Source organism: Ammospiza caudacuta, chromosome 32 (assembly GCF_027887145.1).
Source record: "Ammospiza caudacuta isolate bAmmCau1 chromosome 32, bAmmCau1.pri, whole genome shotgun sequence".
Taxonomy (NCBI): domain Eukaryota; kingdom Metazoa; phylum Chordata; class Aves; order Passeriformes; family Passerellidae; genus Ammospiza; species Ammospiza caudacuta.
The window spans coordinates 2712234-2727024 of NC_080624.1; the positions used below are offsets into that span (position 1 = coordinate 2712234).

Sequence of the window (14791 nt, forward strand, 5' to 3'; positions counted from 1 at the left end):
TCCATGGAGGGTTTGGGGGTTCCATGGGGGGTTTTTGGGGTTTCAATGGGGGGATTTTTGGGGTGTCCCCCCCAACCTGATCCAGTCCCTGCCGTGGACCCAGAGAGGGAATTCCCAGAGGAACATTTGGGGTTTTTTGGGGTCCCAAACCCCAGGTTGAGGCTCCAGGGGACTTTTGGGGTTCCCCAGGAGGATTTTGGGGGTTCCATGGGAGGTTTTTGGGGTTTCAGTGGGGGGATTTTTGGGGTGTCCCCCCCAACCTGATCCAATCCCTGCCGTGGATCCAGAGAGGGAATTCCCAGAGGAACTTTTGGGGTTTTTGGGGGGTTTTGGGGTCCCCCCCTGGGTTGAGGCTCCCAGAGGGTTTTGGGGCACCCCCGGGGATGATTTTGGGGTACCCCTGGGGATGTCTTTGGGGTGGTTTTCGGGTGCCCTGGGGTGATTTTGGGGTGCTTGAGGGGTTGTTTAAGGGGTGCCAAGGAGGCTGTTTGTAGGGTGCCCCTCGGGGGGCGATTTTGGGGTGTTTGTGGGGCTGATTTTGGGGTGCCCCGGGGCTGTTTTTGGGGCAGGCTGGGGGTGGTTTTGGGGCTCCCCCGGGGGTGATTTTGGGGTGTCCTCGGAGCTGTTTTTGGGGTGCAGGGGGTTTGTGGGGTTGGTTTTGGAGTTCCCTCGGGGCTGTTTTTGGGGTGTTTCTGGGCTGGTTTTTGGGGTGCCCTTGGGAATGATTTGGGGTGGTTGTGGGGCTGTTTTGGGGGCACCCCCGGGGATGTTTTTAGGGTGCCTCCAGGGATGATTTTGGGGTACCCCGGGAGCTGTTTTTGGGGTGTTTGTGGGACTGTTTTTGGGGTTCCCCCGGGGCTGTTTTGGGGTGTTTATGAAGCTGGTTTTGGGGTGCAGGGGGGGCTGTTTCTGGGCCTGTTTTTGGGGTTCAGGGGGGGCTGTTTGTGGGGCTGTTTTGGGGTGTTTATGGGCTGGTTTTGGGGGTTTTAGGGGGGACTGTTTCTGGGGTTCCCCCAGGGCTGTTTTTGGGGTGTTTTGGGGCTGGTTTTGGGTTGTTTTGGGGCTGGTTTTGGGGGTTCCCCCGGGGCTGTTTTTGGGGTTTGGGGGGCCTGTTTGTGTGGCTGTTTTTGGGGTTCAGGGGGTGTTTCCCCCTCACTTGATGCAGTCCATGACGTGGATCTGCAGCGTGTCCATGTCCGGCGCCTTGTACTGGCACTTGGGGCAGCACAGCTCGGGCCCCTCCTCGGGGGGGGGCGGCAGCAGCGCCCCAAAACCTGCGGGGGGTGGGGGAGGGGCACGGTCAGACCCTGCCCCGCCCCCCCCGGGGGGTTTGGGGGTCCCGGGGCCCCCCCCTGCACTCACCCGGGGCCGGGGGCGGCTCCGAGTGCCGGTTCCGCATCTCCTCCAGACGGGCCCTGCACGGGAATTGGGGGCTCGAGGGGAATCTGGGGGGTTCAAGGGGAATCTGGGGGGTTCGAGGGGAATCTGGGGGGCTTGAGGGGAATTTGGGGGGCTCGAGGGGAATCTGGGGGGCTTGAGGGGAATCTGGGGGGTTCAAGGGGAATCTGGGGGGCTTGAGGGGAATCTGGGGGGCTTGAGGGGAATCTGGGGGGTTCAAGGGGAATCTGGGGGGCTTGAGGGGAATCTGGGGGGCTCGAGGGGAATCTGGGGGGCTTGAGGGGAATCTGGGGGGTTCGAGGGGAATCTGGGGGGCTCGAGGGGAATCTGGGGGGCTTGAGGGGAATCTGGGGGGTTCGAGGGGAATCTGGGGGGCTTGAGGGGAATCTGGGGGGCTCGAGGGGAATCTGGGGGGCTTGAGGGGAATCTGGGGGGTTCGAGGGGAATCTGGGGGGCTCGAGGGGAATCTGGGGGGCTTGAGGGGAATTTGGGGGTTCGAGGGGAATCTGGGGGGCTTGAGGGGAATCTGGGGGGTTCGAGGGGAATCTGGGGGGCTTGAGGGGAATCTGGGGGGCTCGAGGGGAATCTGGGGGGCTTGAGGGGAATCTGGGGGGTTCGAGGGGAATCTGGGGGGCTCGAGGGGAATCTGGGGGGCTTGAGGGGAATTTGGGGGTTCGAGGGGAATCTGGGGTGTTGGGGGGGGTTTGGAGGGGGTTTGGGGAAATTTGGTGCAATTTTGGGGGGATTTTGGGGGGGGTTGGGAGGGGCTTTGGGGGGAATTGGAGGGGGGATTTGGGGTCATTTGGGGGGGTTGAGGGGAGTTTGCGGGGTCTGGGAGGGATTTGGGGTGGGATTGAGGTGATTTTGGGGGATTTTGGGGGGTTTGGGGGGATTTGAGGGGGTTGGGGGGGAGAGATTTGGTGGGATTTTGAGGCCATTTTGGGGAGGTTTTCGGGGGGTTTTCAGGAGATTTGAGGAGATTTTTGCAGGGTTCTGAGGGGATTTTGGAGGGATTTGGGGGAATTGGTGGTGGATTTGAAGGTTGGGGGGGATTTGGTGGGATTTTGGGGGGTTTTCAGGGCATTTTTGGGGGGTTAGGGAGGATTTAAGGGGATTTGGGAGGGGTTTGGGGGGGAATTTGGGGGGTTTGGGGCGAGTTTAGGGGGTCTGGGAGGGATTTGGGAGGGTTTTGGAGGGGCTTTGGTGCAGGGTTGAGGGGTTTCAGGGGGATTTGGGGGAATTTGAGGGGATTTTGGGCGGTTCTGGGAGGGATTTGGGAGGGTTTTGAGGGGGATTGGGGTGGCTTTGGTGGGATTTGGGGGGATTTTGAGGGGTTGGGGGGAGAGATTTGGGGGGATTTTGGGGGGTTTTCAGAAGGATTTGAGGGGGGTCTTGGAGGGATTTGAGGGGGTTCCGGGGTTTCAAGGGGATTGGGGGGGTTCTGGGGGATTTAGGGGCTTTTGGATGTTTTTGGGCTGGCTTGGGGATGTTTTGGAGCTGGTTTTGGGGTGTTCCTGGCTGGTTTTGGGCTGCTTTGGGCTGGTTTTGGGCTGTTTTGGGCTGTTTGGGGGCTGTTTTGTGGGTATTTTTGGGGTGTTTTTAGGGTCTTCCAGTGTATTATCAGGGTGCTCCTGGCTGGTTTTGGGCTGTTGTTGGCGGTTTTGGGGCGTTCTGGGCTGTTTGGGGCTGTTTTCGGCTGGTTTGGGAGTGGTTTTGGGGTGTTTTGAGTTGGTTTTGGGCTGGTTTTGACTGTTTTGGGCTGGTTTTTGGAGCTGTTTTTGGGGTGTTTTGGGGCTGGTTTGGGCTGGTTTGGGTCTTTGGAGCTGTTTTTTGCTGGTCTTGGGGTGTTTTGGGGTTGGTTTTTGGCTGTTTTTGGTCTGTTTTGGGTTGGTTTTTGGCTGGTTTTGGGATGGTTTTGGACTATTTTGGGGCTGGTTTGGGGATGTTTTGGGGCTGTTTTTGGGGCTGGTTTGGGGCTGGTTTTGGGCTGGTTTTTGGAGCTGTTTTTGGGGTGTTTTGGGGCTGGTTTGGGTTGTTTTGGGGTCTTTGGAGCTGTTTAAAGGCTGGTTTTGGGCTGGTTTTGGGGCTGTTTTTGGGCTGTTTTCAGGGTGTTTGGGCTGGTTTTGAGCTGTTTTTGGGGTGTTCTGGCTGGTTTTGGGCTGTTTTCAGGGTGTTTGGGGTGCTTTGTGCTGGTTTTGGGGTGTCGGTGCCGTACCGGGCCCCGTCCCCGCTGAGCCGCAGCCGCAGCTGGTTCAGCTCCTCCTGCAGAGCCTCGCGCTGCCCGTGCAGCTGCTCCCGCGCCGCGCGCTCCGCCTCGAAATCCGCGCGGTAAATGTCGGCCTGGGGATGGTGGGGGGGTCAGGAGCCCCAAAATCCACCCCAAATCCATCCAAAATCCATCCAAGGAACCCAAAATCCATCCAGGGAACCCCAAAATCCACCCCAAATCCATCCAAAATCCATCCAAGGAACCCCCAATTCCACCCCAAACCCACCCACGCCTCCCCCCGGCACCGCGCGCTCCGCCTCGAAATCCGCGCGGTAAATGTCGGCCTGGGGATGTTGGGGGGGTCAGGAACCCCAAAATCCCCCACGATCCTCCCAGATCCCCCCAGCCCCACCTGGGGGACATTGACCTGAGTTTGGGGGTCTCAGGAGCCCCCCGGGGTCCCCCCCAAAGCCCCACCTGTGCCTGCAGCACCGGGATGGTCTCCAGGGCCGCCCGCTGGCGCTCGGCCTCATCCTTGAGGCGATCGATGAGCTCCTGCTTGAGGGCCAGCGCGGCCTCGGCCGCACGGAGCTGCTCCTGCGTCACCTGGGGGGGGACAGGGACACCTGTGACACCTGAGACACCTCTGACATCACCTGTGACATCACCTGTGACATCACCTGTGTCACCCTCCCACTGCACCCCCGGCACGGCCTCGGCCGCACGGAGCTGCTCCTGTGTCACCTGGGGGGGACAATGGCACCTGTGACACCTGAGACACCTGTGACATCACCTGTGTCACCTGAGAGAGCACCTGTGACACCTGGATGGGGGGGACAAGGACACCTGAGACACCTGCGACATCACCTTTGCCATCACCTGTGACATCGCCTGTGTCACCTGGGGGTCACCTGTGTCACCTGGCGACTCACCTGAGGGCACCTGAACCACTCAAGGGGCCACAGGGACATTCCAGATGTCCCCAAGAGGGAATGGAACAGGGACAAGGGGACACCTGCCCTGTCCCCAGGCGTGCCCAGGTGTGTCCCCAGGTGTCCCTGTCCCTCACCTGGCTCCGTTTGTCCCCCTCCAGGCTGGCCTTGATGTGGGCGTCGTACTCCTGGAACAGGTGATGGTACGCGGCCTGCAGCTGCACCAGCTTCCTCCTGGGGACAGGGGACACTGGGGACACTGGGGACAGTGGGGACACTGGGGACAGTGGGGACAGTGGGGACACTGGGGACAGTGGGGACATTGGGGACAGTGGGGACACTGGGGACAGTGGGGACACTGGGGACATTGGGGACAGTGGGGACAGTGGGGACACTGGGGACAGTGGGGACAGTGGGGACAGTGGGGACACTGGGGACAGTGGGGACACTGGGGACATTGGGGACAGTGGGGACACTGGGGACATTGGGGACAGTGGGGACAGTGGGGACACTGGGGACAGTGGGGACAGTGGGGACATTGGGGACAGTGGGGACAGTGGGGACACTGGGGACAGTGGGGACATTGGGGACATTGGGGACAGTGGGGACACTGGGGACACTGGGGACAGTGGGGACACTGGGGACACTGGGGACAGTGGGGACACTGGGGACAGTGGGGACATTGGGGACACTGGGGACATTGGGGACACTGGGGGATACTGGGGACATTGGGGACATTGGGGACAGTGGGGACATGGGAGATATCAGGGACATTGGGGGACATTGTCTGGGGACATTGGGGACACTGGGGACACTGGGGATATCACAGATATTGGGGACACTGGGGACACTGGGGACAGGCAGCCTGCAGCTGCACCAGCTTCCTCCTGGGGACAGGGATTGGGGACATTGAGGGGACATAGGGGACATCAGGGACACTGGGGACATTGATCATTGATTGGGGACATTGAGGGGACATTGGGGACATTGACTGGGGCCATTGGGGACATCAAGGGGACATTGATGGGGGACAGGCAGCCTGCAGCCGCACCGGCTTCCTCCTGGGACACTGGGGACATTGGGGACAGGGATTGGAGACACTGGGGACATCATCAGGGACAGGTGGCCTTGAGTGCCACCAGCTCCCACTGGGACACTGGGGGACAGTGAGGGGACACTGGGGACACCAATGGGTGTCCCCAGGTGCCAGCCCCGCCCACGTCCCTGTTATCACTCACTCCTCCCCAGTGTCCCCGTGTCCCCGTTGTTGTCACTCACTCCCCCTGTTGTCCCCAGTGTCACTCACTGTCCCCGTGTCCCCATTGCTGTCACTCACTGTCCCCGTGTCCCCAGGGCTGTCACTCACTGTCCCCGTGTCCCCATGGCTGTCACTCACTGTCCCCACAGCTGTCACTCACTGTCCCCGTGTCCCCATGGCTGTCACTCACTGTCCCCGTGTCCGTCACTCACTGTCCCCGTGTCCCCACGGCTGTCACTCACTGTCCCCGTGTCTGTCACTCACTGTCCCCGTGTCCGTCACTCACTTCTCCTCGGTGGCCCCGCGCCGCTCCACCCTCAGGGCGGTTTCCAGGTTGGTCACCTGGAGCCGGAGCTGGTCCAGCTGCACCTGATGGCCCTGGGCCACCTCCTCCAGCTGCTGGCACCGCTCGGCGTCACCGCGGGCCCTGCGGGGACACCAAAGGGACACCACGCTGTCACCCGCTGTCACCCATTGTCACTCTGTGCCACCTCCTCCAGCTGCTGGCACCGCTCGGCGTCCCCGCGGGCCCAGGGGCACCCCATTGTCACCCATTGTCACTCAGTGCCACCCCACTGTCACCTCCTCAAACTGGCGGCACCACCAGCATCCCCGTGGGCCCTGTGTGTCACCCAGTGTCACCCGGTGTCACCTCCCTGAGCCGGTGGCACCGCTCAACATCCCTTAAACCCTGTGACATCTCGGTGTCACCCGATGTCACCTGCCACTCCTACCCGTGCTCCGGGTGCTCCTGCTCCACCCGGCTCAACTGTGGTGTCCCCTCCCCTCGGGGACAGTCCCTGAACCCCAGGTGTCCCCCCAGGTGTCCCCGTGTCCCTCCATACCCCTCCAGGTGTCCCCAGGTGTCCCCGTGTCCCCCCCAGATGTCCCCAGGTGTCCCCGCCATGTCCCTCCAGGTGTCCCCGTGTCCCCCCATACTCCTCCAGGTGTCCCCAGGTGTCCCCCCAAGTGCCTCGTATTCCCCCAGGTGTCCCCAGGTGTCTCGCTGTCCCCCCAGGTGTCCCCAGGCATTCCTGTGTCACCCCCAGGTGTCTCCCTGTCCCCCCACCTGCGCTCCAGGTGTCCCCAGGTGTCTCCCTAGGTGTCCCCATGTCCCCCCAGGTGTCCCCAAGGTGTCCCCATGTCCCCCTGTGTCCCATCCAGGTGTCCCCACCTGCGCTCCAGGTGTCCCCAGGCATTCCTGTGTCACCCTCAAGGTGTCCCCCCAGGTGTCCCCATGTCCCCAGGTGTCCCCACCTGCGCTCCAGGTGCTCTCTCTCTGCCCGGCTCTGCAGCAGTGTCCCCATGTCCCCAGGTGTCCCCAGGTGTCCCCATGTCCCCAATGTCCCCAGGTGTCCCCAGGTGTCCCCACCTGCGCTCCAGGTGCTCTCTCTCTGCCCGGCTCCTCTCCAGGCGGTTTTGGCTCTCCCGGAGCTCCCCCAGCAGCGACGTCACCTGGGCCTGGACCTGGGCCTTGTCCTGCTGGGGACACCGACAGGGACACTGTCACCCCCGTGTCACCTGGGGACAGGACACTGTCACCCCTGGGTCACCTGGGGACAGGCACAGGGACACTGTCACCCTGCTGGGGACACCGACAGGGACACTGTCACCCCCTGTGTGTCCCTGGCTATCCCCTATCCCCAGGTGTGTCCAGTGTCCCCAGGGCTGTCCCCAGTGTCCCCAACTGTCCCCACGTGCCTGGGGCTGCCCCCAAGTGTCCTCGTGTCCACAGGGGTGTCCCTGGTGTCCCCAGGTGTCCCCTGTCCCTCCAGCTGTCCCCCTGTGTCCCCAGCTGTCCCCAAGGCTGTCCCCCTGTGTCCCCAGGTGTCCCTGGTACCTTCTGCTGTCCTCAGGTGTCCCCAGGGTTGTCCCCAGCTGTCCCCATGTCTCCCAGTGTCCCCTGTCCCCCTGTGTCCCCTGTGTCTCCAGTACCTCCAGCTGTCCCCCTGTGCCCCCAGATGTCCCAGATGTCCCCAGCTGAACCAGCTGTCCCCAGTGTCCCCATGTCCCCCTTGTGTCCCCTGGGTACCTCCAGCTGTCCCCAGTGTCCCCGTGTCCCCCCAGGTACCTCCAGCTGTCCCCAGTGTCCCCGTGTCCCCATGTCCCCCCGGGTACCTCCAGCTGTCCCCAGTGTCCCCATGTCCCCGTGTGTCCCCCGGGTACCTCCAGCTGTCCCCAGTGTCCCCAGTGTCCCCATGTCCCCCCGGGTACCTCCAGCTGTCCCCAGTGTCCCCATGTCCCCCCGGGTACCTCCAGCTGTCCCCAGTGTCCCCGTGTCCCCATGTCCCCCCGGGTACCTCCAGCTGTCCCCAGTGTCCCCAGTGTCCCCGTGTCCCCCCGGGTACCTCCAGCTGTCCCCAGTGTCCCCAGTGTCCCCGTGTCCCCCCGGGTACCTCCAGCTGTCGGCGCAGTCCCTGCAGCTGCAGCTCGGCCGCGCGGGAAACGTCCTGAGCGCGGAGCTCGGCCACGGCCACGCGGGAGCGCAGGGCCACCAGCCTGGGGACAGGGACACCGGTGTCACCAAGGGCCACCACACCCTGCCCAGCACCACCCACAGGGCCACCAGCCTGGGGACAGGGACACCGGTGTCACCAAGGGCCACCACACCCTGCCCAGCACCACCCACAGGGCCACCAGCCTGGGGACAGGGACACCGGTGTCACCAAGGGTCACCAGGGCTCACTGGCGTCACCAAAGGTCATTGGTGGCACCAAACCCATCCCACGTGGGACCGCAGGGCCACCAGCCTGGGGACAGGGACACTGGTGTCACCAAGGGTCATTGGTGTCACCAAACCCACCCCATGCGGGACCGCAGGGCCACCAGCCCGTCACCAAATGGCACCAGTGTCACCAAATGTCACCAGGGATCACCAAATGGCACCAAACCCGCCCCATGCAGAACCGCAGCCACCAGCCCGGGGACAGTGACATCAAGGGTCATTGGTGTCACCAGTGTCACCAAGGGTGACCAAACCCTGCCCAACGCCACCTGTAGGGCCACCAGCCTGGGGACAGGGACATCAAGGGTCACCAATGGCATCAAATGGCACCAAACCCACCCCACGCGAGAGCACAGCACCACCAGATTGGGGACAGGGACACCGGTGTCACCAGTGTCACCAGGGCTCATTGGTGTCACCAAACCCACGGCCACAGAGCACCGCGGGGCCACCAGCCTGTCAGATGGCACCAGTGTCACCAGATGGCACCAAATGGCACCAAACCCTGCCCAATGCCATCTGCAGGGCCACCAGCCTGGGGACAGTGACACCAGTGTCACCAGGGCTCATTGGTGTCACCAAACCCTGCCCAACGCTACTTGCAGGGCCACCAGCCTGGGGACAAGGACACCAATGTCACCAAGGGTCACCAGGGCTCATTGGTGTCACCAAACCCACCCCACGTGGGCGCGCAGGGCCACCAGCCTGTCCCCAGGTGTCCCCAGACCATCCCCAATGTCCCCAACACCTTCAATGCCCCCAGGTGTCCCCAATGTCCCCAGACTGTCCCCAACATCCTCAATGTCCCCAATCCCCCAATGTCCCCCCAGTGTCCCTTCAATGTCCCAAGTGTCCCCAGTGTCCCCAATGTTCCCAGTGTGCCCCTTCCCTGCAACGTCCCTGTTGTCCCCAGTGTCCCCAGTCCCCCAATGTCCCCCCAGTGTCCTCACTGCTCCCATTGTCCCCAATGTCCCCAGGTGTCCTCAATGTCCCCAATCCCCCCAGTGTCCCCCATTGACCCCAATGTCCCAATGTTCCCGTTTCCTCCAATGTCCCCAATGTCCCCAATGTCCCAAGTGTCCCCAATGTTCCCCCAATGTCCCCCCCAGGTGTCCCCAGTGTCCCAATCCCCCAATGTCCCCCCAACGTCCCTGTTGACCCCAGTGTCCTCAATGTCCCCAATGTCCCCAGTGTCCCCCATGTCCCCAGTGTCCCCAGTGTCCCCAATCCTCCAATGTCCCCGCTGTCTCCAGGTGTCCCCAATGTCCCCGCTGTCCCCAATCCCCCCAATGTCACCAGTGCCCCCAGTGTCCCCCAATCCCCCCAGTGTCCTCAGGTGTCCCCAGTGTCCCCATTGCCCCCAATGTCGCCATTCCCCCCACTGACCCCAGTGTCCCCAATGTCCCCAACATCCCCAATGTCCCAATGTCCCCAATGTCCCCATTCCCCCCACTGACCCCTTTGTCCCCAGTGCCACCAACTGTCCCCAGTCCCCCAATGTCCCAATTGTCCCCAACGTCCCCAGTTCCCTCCCAACATCCCCAGTGTCCCCAGTCTCTCATTGTCCCCAATGTCCCCAATCCCCCAATGTCCCCAGTGTTCCTCCAATGTCCCTGATGTCCCCAATGTCCCCAGTGTTCCCAGTGTCCCCAATGTCCCCAACGTCCAGAATCCCCCAGTGTCCTCAATGTCCCCAACGTCCCCACTGAGCCCAATGTCCCCAACATCCCCAATGTCCCCAGGTGTCCCCAATGTCCCCAATATCCCCACTGACCCCGTTGTCCCCAATATCCCCAAATGTTTCCCCAATGTCCCCAATTCCCCAATGTCCCCAGGCTGTACCCAGTGTCCCCAAAGTCCCAAATGTCCCCATTCCCCCTTTGACCCCAATGTCCCCACTGTCCCCAATCCCCCAGTGTCCTCAATGTCCCCAACGTCCCCACTGAGGCCAATGTCCCCAATCCCCCAATGTCCCCAGTGTCCCCAATGTCCCCAATCCCCCCACTGACCCCGTTGTCCCCAATATCCCAAATGTTTCCCCAATGTCCCCAACGTCCCCCATCCCCCAGTGTCCTCAATGTCCCCAACGTCCCCACTGAGGCCAATGTCCCCAATCCCCCAATGTCCCCAGTGTCCCCACGCGTCCCCAATATCGCCATTGCTTCCAATGTCCCCAGTGTCCCCAGTGTCCCCAGTGTCCCCAGTGTCCCCAGTGTCCCCAATGTCCCCAACTCACTCAGCCTCAGCCTCTGCCAGGCGCTGCCTCAGCTGCTCCTCGGAGCTGGGGGGACACGAGGGGGGTCAGAAGGGCTTGGGGACATCGGGGAGTCCCCAGGGGGGACAGGGGGGACATTGGGGGGACAGGGGGGACATTGGGGGGACATTGGGGGGACAGGGGGGCTCACCTGGGCTCCAGAGGGGCCCCGGGGGGGGCCTGGGGAGGCTCCGGGACAGCGGGGACATCGTCCAGGGGAGGGGACACCGACAGGGGCTGTGGGGACAGTGGGGACATCAGAGGGACACTGGGGGGGGGCTGTGGGGACAGTGGAGACATCAATGGGACATTGGGGACGTCCTCCAAGGGAGGGGACACCGAGACGGGGGGGCTGTGGGGACATTGGGGACATCAGGGGGACACTGGGGACATCGTCCAGGGGAGGGGACACCGACAGGGGCTGTGGGGACATGGGGGACATCAGAGGGACACTGTGGGGAGGCTGTGGGGACATTGGGGACATCAGGGGGACACTGAGGGACATCAAGGGGATGCTGGGAACATCAGGGGGACATCAGAGGGACACTGGGGACATCAAGGGACATTGGGGGTTCCCCAGGGGGACACTGGGGACACTCCAGGGGGACATAAGGGAGATCTGGAGGATGTCGGGGGACATTAGGGGGACACTGGGGACATTGGGGACATTGCCCAAGGGAGGGGACACCGGGGGGGGGGGGGGGCAGTGGGGACACTGGGGACATCAGGGGGACACTGGGGCCAGAGAAGGGACACTGGGAGAAGCGGGGAGGACATTGGGGGACACACTGGGGACAACTGGGAGCGGTGGCAGGGGTGTGGGGGACATGGGGGGGACGCAGTGGTGGCACAGAGGGGACACAGAGCGGGGACACAGCCGGGGGGGCCACACCCACCTTGGCGCTGGTGTCAGGGGCGCTCCTGCAGCTGTCCCCAGTGTCCCCGAGGGTGTCCCCGAGGGTGTCCCTGATGTCCCCAGGGCTGTCCTTGGTGCCCTCACGGGTGTCCCCGATGTCCTCAAGGCTGCTCTTGGTGTCCTCGGGGCCGTTTTTGGCGTCCCCAAGGGTGTTGTGGGTGTCCCCAGGGCCGGTTTCGGTGTCCCCAGGGCCGGTTTTGGTGTCCCCAGCGGTGATGCTGACGTCCCCAAGGGTGTCCTCGGTGCCCTCGGCGGCGTCCCTGACGGCCCTGGCGGCGTCCTTGGTGTCCCCAGGGGCGCTCCCGGCGTCCCCAGCGGCGTCCCTGACGTCCTCGGAGGCGTCCTCGGCGTCCCCGCCGCCGTCAGCGCCGTCCCCGGGCGCGTCCCCGCCGTCCCCGCGCCGTCCCCGCAGGTGCAGCACCAGCTGCCGGGCCTGGCCCCAGCGGCCGCGCAGCAGCTCCCGCTCCCCCCGGCGCTGCAGCTGCAGCCGGCGCAGCTCGTCCAGGCGCTGCCGCAGGGACTGCGTGCAGTGGCACAGGGCACCTGGGGACAAGGGGACACCATTGGGGACATCACTGGGGACATCATCAGGGACTGCGTGCAGTGGCACAGGGCACCTGGGGACAACATGGGGACATCACTGGGGACATCATTGGGGACTGCGTGCAGTGGCACAGGGCACCTGGGGACATGGGGACATGGGGACATCATTGGGGACATCATCAGGGACTGCGTGCAGTGGCACAGGGCACCTGGGGACATGGGGACACCATTGGGGACATCATTGGGGACATCATCAGGGACTGCGTGCAGTGGCACAGGGCACCTGGGGACAACATGGGGACATCACTGGGGACATCATTGGGGACTGCGTGCAGTGGCACAGGGCACCTGGGGACATGGGGACATGGGGACATCATTGGGGACATCATCAGGGACTGCGTGCAGTGGCACAGGGCACCTGGGGACATGGGGACACCATTGGGGACATCATTGGGGACATCATCAGGGACTGCGTGCAGTGGCACAGGGCACCTGGGGACAACATGGGGACATTGGGGACATTGGGGACATCACTGGGGACAGGCACAGCTCGTCCAGGCGCTGCCGCAGGGACTGCGTGCAGTGGCACAGGGCACCTGGGGACATTGGGGACATCATCAGTGACATTGGGGACATCATTGAGGACATCATCAGGGACTGCGTGCAGTGGCACAGGGCACCTGGGGACACCAAAGGATATTGGGGACACTGGGGACAGTGTGCAGTGGCACCGGGCACTTGGGGACACTGGGGACATCACTGGGGACTGCGTGCAGTGGCCCAGGGCACCTGGGGACATGGGGACACCATTGGGGACATCAGGGACAGCAGTGACACAGAGCTCCTGGGGACAGCAGCGGTGACATCATCAGGGACAGGGGACAGCACTGGGGACACTGGGGACAGCAGGCACAGGGGACAGCAGGGACAGTGTGCAGTGACACAGAGCCCTGGGACACAGGGGACAGCACTGGGGACATCGGGGACATTGGGGACACAGAGCTCCTGAAGACACCAGGGGGGACATCGGCAGGGACAGGGGGGACATTGGCAGGGACAGGGGGGACATCGGCAGGGACAGGGGGCATCGGGGACACTGCGACACCGGGGACATTGCATGGCTTGGGGACATGGGGCTGCTGGGCCTTGGGGACACTGGGGACATTCAGGGGACATTGGAGGGGTTGGGGACAGGGGGCCGTTGGGACATTGGGGACATCAGCAGGGACTGGGGACATTGGGGACATCGGGACTCTGGGCACTGTGGGGACATTGTGACATTGAAAACGTGGGGACGCTGTGGGGACACTGAGGTGACATCGGGGATGTCAGGGAAATGGGGGACACGGAGACGACACTGGGGACCTTGGGGACATTGCGGGGGTGGAGACACCAGGGACACTGGGGGACACTGGGGGACACTGGGGACATTGCGGACATCAACGGGGACACAGGGGACACTCCTGGGGACACCCGCAGTGCCCTCCCAGTCCCCCCCAGTTTGATCCCAGTCCCCCTCAATCCCCTCCCAGTCTATCCCAGTCCCCCCCAGTTTGGTTTCAGTTCCCTCCAGTCCGATCCCAGTTCCATCCCAGTCCCCCCCACTTTGATGCCAGTCGCTCCCAGTCCCCCCAGTTTGATCCAAGTTTGATCCCAGTTTGATCCCAGTTGGATCCCAGTCCCCCCAGTTTGATCCCAGTTTGATCCCAGTTTGATGCCAGTTTGATCCCAGTTTGATGCCAGTTTGATCCCAGTTGGATCCCAGTCCCCCCAGTTTGATCCCAGTTTGATCCCAGTCCCTCCCAGTCCCCCCAGTTTGATCCCAGTTTGATCCCAGTTTGATCCCAGTCCCTCCCAGTCCCCCCAGTTTGATCCCAGTTTGATCCCAGTTGGATCCCAGTTTGATCCCAGTTTGATCCCAGTTGGATCCCAGTTGGATCCCAGTTGGATCCCAGTTTGATCCCAGTTGGATCCCAGTTTGATCCCAGTTTGATCCCAGTCCCCCCAGTTTGATCCCAGTCCCCCCAGTTTGATCCCAGTCCCCCCAGTTGGATCCCAGTTTGATCCCAGTCCCCGCAGCTCCCCGTTCTCACTCCTCAGCTCGCGGTTCTCCGCCCGCAGCCGCTGCAGCGCCTCCGCCAGCGCCGGCTCCGCCTCGGGCCCCGGCTGCACCATCTCTGCGGGCCGCCGCCAGCGCCCGCCGCTCATGGGCGGCTGCGGGGGCCCGGGCGCGGCTCGGGCCCGGTTCGGGGCCGAGCTCGGGCGGGTTTGGGCCCAATTCGGGGATTTCGGGCCCAATTCGGGGATTTCGGGCCCAATTCGGGGATTTCGGGCCCAATTCGGGGATTTTTGGGATCCCGGCGGCGCCGCCACTTCCTGCTTCCGCCGGAAACGCGTGACGTCACCGCGCCCCGCCGCCACTTCCGCCTCGGTAAATGTCATGGCGGCGCCATAGCAACGCCGAGAGGCGGAGAGCGCTGATTGGTTACGCCTCCGTGTGTAGCTCCTCCCGCGCTCGGCGGTGATTGGTTGGTAGGGGAAGAGGATCGGCGGTGA

At 63.2% G+C, this 14791-nt stretch overlaps 1 protein-coding gene across 1 annotated transcript; it reads right to left on the reverse strand.

The window, feature by feature from the left end:
• Positions 1-942: 942 nt before the first annotated feature.
• On the reverse strand, positions 943-14677 carry IKBKG (inhibitor of nuclear factor kappa B kinase regulatory subunit gamma). The gene is made up of 12 exons (XM_058822297.1): positions 14329-14677; positions 11673-12235; positions 10928-11013; positions 10759-10803; positions 8194-8296; positions 7170-7279; positions 6084-6224; positions 4677-4773; positions 4085-4213; positions 3614-3738; positions 1363-1415; positions 943-1274 (listed from the first exon to the last, which is right to left on the reverse strand). The coding sequence occupies exons 1-12, from the start codon at positions 14675-14677 to the stop codon at positions 1153-1155; spliced, it is 1923 nt and encodes a 640-aa protein (XP_058678280.1). The 3' UTR covers positions 943-1152.
• Between the last annotated feature and the right edge of the window lie 114 nt (positions 14678-14791).